The following is a 4,018-nucleotide window of genomic DNA, read 5'->3' as shown; positions in this document are numbered from 1 at the left end:
CGGGTTTCTCTCTTGCTTTCTCCAGAGCAAGAAGCACGCCAACAAGGTGAGGCGGTACCTGTCCATCCACGGCGGAGAGGAGCTCGCCCACGGGAAGAAGATGAAGCTGGATGCGAAGCAGGTGAGAGCAGAGCGCAGAGCCCCTCAGGCCTAAACAGTGCCCGGCGGGAGCTGCGGGGCTAAAGGCTGTTGTGTGGCCCAGGTGCCTTTGTGAATAAATGAAGAAAATGCTCTCGGAATGGGCATTGTGAGAACTGGAAAGCTTGATGGCAGGTGTGTCGCCAGGCCGTGTCTCAGCGAGTACAGTTCCTGCTGCCCTTCCCATGTAAAGAGTGTCCGTGTATATGTCTTCCCCATTTAAACAAACACACGTTGCCTTTTATTGATAGACTTGCTTGAAAGGACAGGGAAAAGTGAATAGGAGGGACAACCTGTCAGGAGTATCATTGTGTAACCTTTACCGTTACGGAGAGCACCCTGGCTTGACCATCTACTGGAATTCTCTTTCCAGAGCAATCCTTTTTTTTTTTTTTTTCACTTATCTAAGTTTCCTTGGCCGGTAGCTGAAGCCTGTTGGTCAGTAAAGGCACCACATTCCACTTGGCCATCTGTCTGCCCCGTGACTCATTTGGGAAACAGATTCTACTTTCATGATTGCTTCAGCTTTAATCCCTAACTCTCCAACATTTGCAGCGGGGGACTGGGGGATAAAGGCGGATGCCTTCACACATAGTGTTAAGCTTAGGAATGACTGCTGCTGCTTGCTCCTCTGGCATCGTGTTGCAGATGACCCAGCTGATAATGATGTTTGCGTTGCTCAGTTCACACCTTGCAGAGTAAAAGGCTGCCTGTTCCAATTCTGGCAGCCGCACACTTAACCTTGTCCTTAACTCATACAGGCCAGGGCTGCCCCTCTGACTGGAGCGGGTCACTAACAGATCAAAAAAAGTAATCTGGTGCAAGAGCACTCTCTGATGAAGGAGAAGCATCATGGCAGCCCTACTCAGTCATACTTCTTCAACTGAATACCCAAATGTCTCTGATTGTCTTGTTTCCTTAGACCCCTAAGCCTCAAGTGTTTCTTCTCGTAACCAGAAGGTTGGAGGAGGTGATCTGCAGAGGTCCCTCCCAACCTCAGCCACTCTGCGATTCTGTGTGCACAGGACAGCAAGCAGGAAGGCAGCAGTGGGGAAGACAGGAACAAGTGTTGTCCCATCTGCAACATGACCTTTTCCTCTCCGGCCGTGGCAACATCTCACTACTTGGGCAAGACTCATGCCAAGAACATGAAGCAGCAGTCCCCCAAAGTGGAAGGTATGACTGTCTGCAGCGCCTTCATGTTGTACTGAGGGGCTGTTCAAGCAATAAAAAAGTTGAGAAGTTCACTGGATCCCAGCATAAGCTCCTGGGAGGGTGTGTGAAACAGAGTAAGCCAGCAGTGCACCTGTAGAGACCTGGCCTCTCTCAGCAGCCTGCCTGGTGGGCTGGCACTGGCTAAAAGTTGTCTGTTTTTTTGTTTTGCTTTGTTCAGGAGAAATGCAGCTTGCAGCAGTGTTGTACCCATCCCTGTGTGCAGGGACCCCAACAGAGCTGCTCTTCAGGGAGTGTGATGTTAAGCTGTAGAAATGCCTGTCACAGGATACGATGCTCGCTAAAAGTTTACAGGGACTGAAGTGACTGGTGAAACTCTGATACAGCAGATTCATCAGGGCTGCTCAACTGCAAAGATGTAGCCTCTGAGGTTCAGGGACTTGTGAGCTGCAGATAGCTGGGGACTGGGAGGGTATAGCTGGGAAGCATCACTATGTGCTTGTCTTGACCTTGTGCTTTTCCCATGGTACCTGCTGATGACTGCTCTCATGATGGGATACAGTCCAGGTAGACCTTGGGTCTGACCTGGTGTGGCTGCCTGTGTGTCCCATCCCTTTGCTAGCAGACAGAAAGGCCCAGTGGGTGGAGCAGGAGACCCTCTGTCCAGGGCAGATAGGGGCAGCCAAGAGCCTGGGGTGCTGTAGCCAGTCAGGATGGAGGGAAAACACAGCCTTTTAGTTCACCTGAGGATGGCAGCTTGTGCTAGCTCTGAGCTGGAGAAGGCAGAAACTGTCCATCCTGGGGTGTCTTCCTGGCTTTGCTAGGCTGTGTGTGCACAGCAAAGCCACCTCTGGGGGTCAGGGTGGCCCATGGGATGTTTTTATTCTTTGAAGCCTTCAGGAAGAGGTGGATGTATGTGCAAGTGCTCTGGTGTGCACCTGCTGTTTTGGAGTGAGAGGAGCTCTCTGGTCCTTAGACAGTTCCTCGCTCTGGTCTTTGGTATCCCATAAGGAGAGGGTACAGGTTTCTCCACCAGACTGGAGAGCTGCTTCTCTGTGTGGATTCACTCTGCTGGACCTAGTCCAATAGTTCATGCTATTTCTCAGGGAATACTCCTCGTGACTTTGGTTCAGGATCAAGTCCTGCAGCTGCACAGGGTGCCTTTGCTGTGCAGGGCCTTGTACCTGTGTTCTAGCTGGGTGATGATTATAGTAGGTGGAAGCTCACTAATGTCCAGTGTTTCCTGACTACAACCATCTTTATGTTAACTCCACTAAGGAGACATATACAAATCTGTTGGGTTTTTTTTAACCCTGAAAGTTTTTCTGGCCTACTCTGACTTGTCTTACCACACACCTTTCAGTTCCGCAGTGTTAAGGGAACCTCTGTCTAGGTTTGGGTTTTAGGTGTAGTGGGTTATTTTTTTTTTAATGCAAGTTTTGGGGAAATAAAGTGACTGTTTTTTACCTCTGAGTTCTGTGACTGACCAAGAGTTTGGATTCACCCTACAGAAGCGGTGCCGCCACAGAAACATCCTGCTACACTTCCCACCTCTACTGTGTCTTCTAACGAAGAGAACAAGGACATTACTGACCCAGACAAGTTCTGTAGCCTCTGCCATGCCACTTTCAACAACCCCCTTATGGCAAAACAGCATTATGTAGGCAAGAAGCACAGAAAGCAGGAGACCAAACACAAGCTGATGGCACACTATGGCCGAACTCCCGATGCACCGGCATCATCCTTCATGGGTGAGTTCTCGGCAGGCAGGGTAATAAATAGCTGAAGCGCAGGGTGGGAGGGCAACAATATGTGTCTGACAGGTCTTTGGATGAGAGAGTCCATGTGGAGGGAGCAGGGGAGAATTGCTTGTGATGGGGATCTTGATTATACACCGTAAGACTGATTTGGCTGATGGTGTAACCCCTGGCAGCAAGAGAGGTCTTAGACTGTAACTACTCCTGACAAGCTTTGGGTTGTGTTTTGCAATGTTTTCTAATCGGGGATGTGTCTTTTTTATTCTCTGTGCGGATAATCCAGGGATTTTGGCCAGTACTGTTTCTAGCTAGGTGGATTGCATCCAGAATGGAAAGATAAAAGTGGCATTTGATGCTTAAAAAACATCTTCGGAGGGGGACTAGCCGAAGATGGAAGAAATAGGTTTAACTGCACCTGCTGCTTCAAAGCACATGAAAGCCAGAGAGATTTCGCCCTGAATGCCTTTCTGCCTCTGTGTGGGCACTTCCATCTGATGAACTAATGCAACTCTCTCTGGAGCAGGCAGGAATGTGGGGAAAAAAAAATAGCTATTAAGGGGGAACTTTAGGCAGACAGTTAAAACTCATTTGGTGTATGATCTGCGGCTTATGAAGCACTTCTATATGATGAAAACCCTCGGAGTCCAGTGAAAAGCATTAGGAGCTCACAGTAAACTCCCTTGTTCCTCCCAGCAGCCTTCTTTTGGACCAGGAAGTCTAGTGCCTGCTGGATGCTTGAGGTAAATAATAAGCAGACAAATCGTCTTAAAATCTTCTTCAAGGGCTTCTTTCTCTGTCATAAAAACACACACAAGCAGAAGATTAATTATTCTAATTCTTTGCAGGCCACCTTTAGATACCGGTAGCACTTAGGAGAAATGAGGCTCAATTATCCAAGTAATATTCTCTCCCACATTGCGTAGTCATGTGGGAGATGGAGAAGGTGCTTG

The 4,018-nt window shown here is 48.8% G+C and overlaps 1 protein-coding gene across 1 annotated transcript in view; it reads left to right on the top strand.

Moving 5' to 3' along the window:
- Positions 1-10: 10 nt before the first annotated feature.
- The window catches only part of ZNF346 (zinc finger protein 346), a 9,339-nt gene continuing 5,331 nt past the window's right edge, over positions 11-4,018 (top strand). The window contains exons 1-3 of the mRNA XM_009641710.2: positions 11-121; positions 1,164-1,314; positions 2,823-3,062. Coding sequence (XP_009640005.1) covers positions 101-121; positions 1,164-1,314; positions 2,823-3,062 — 412 coding nt within the window. The 5' untranslated portion in view covers positions 11-100. The remainder of the gene's footprint in view (positions 122-1,163; positions 1,315-2,822; positions 3,063-4,018) is intronic.

Source organism: Egretta garzetta, unplaced genomic scaffold (assembly GCF_000687185.1).
Source record: "Egretta garzetta isolate BGI_Z169 unplaced genomic scaffold, ASM68718v1 scaffold1257, whole genome shotgun sequence".
Lineage (NCBI taxonomy): Eukaryota > Metazoa > Chordata > Aves > Pelecaniformes > Ardeidae > Egretta > Egretta garzetta.
The sequence above is the reverse complement of the archived record's forward strand: the minus strand, read 5'-3'. Positions and strand labels throughout refer to the sequence as shown.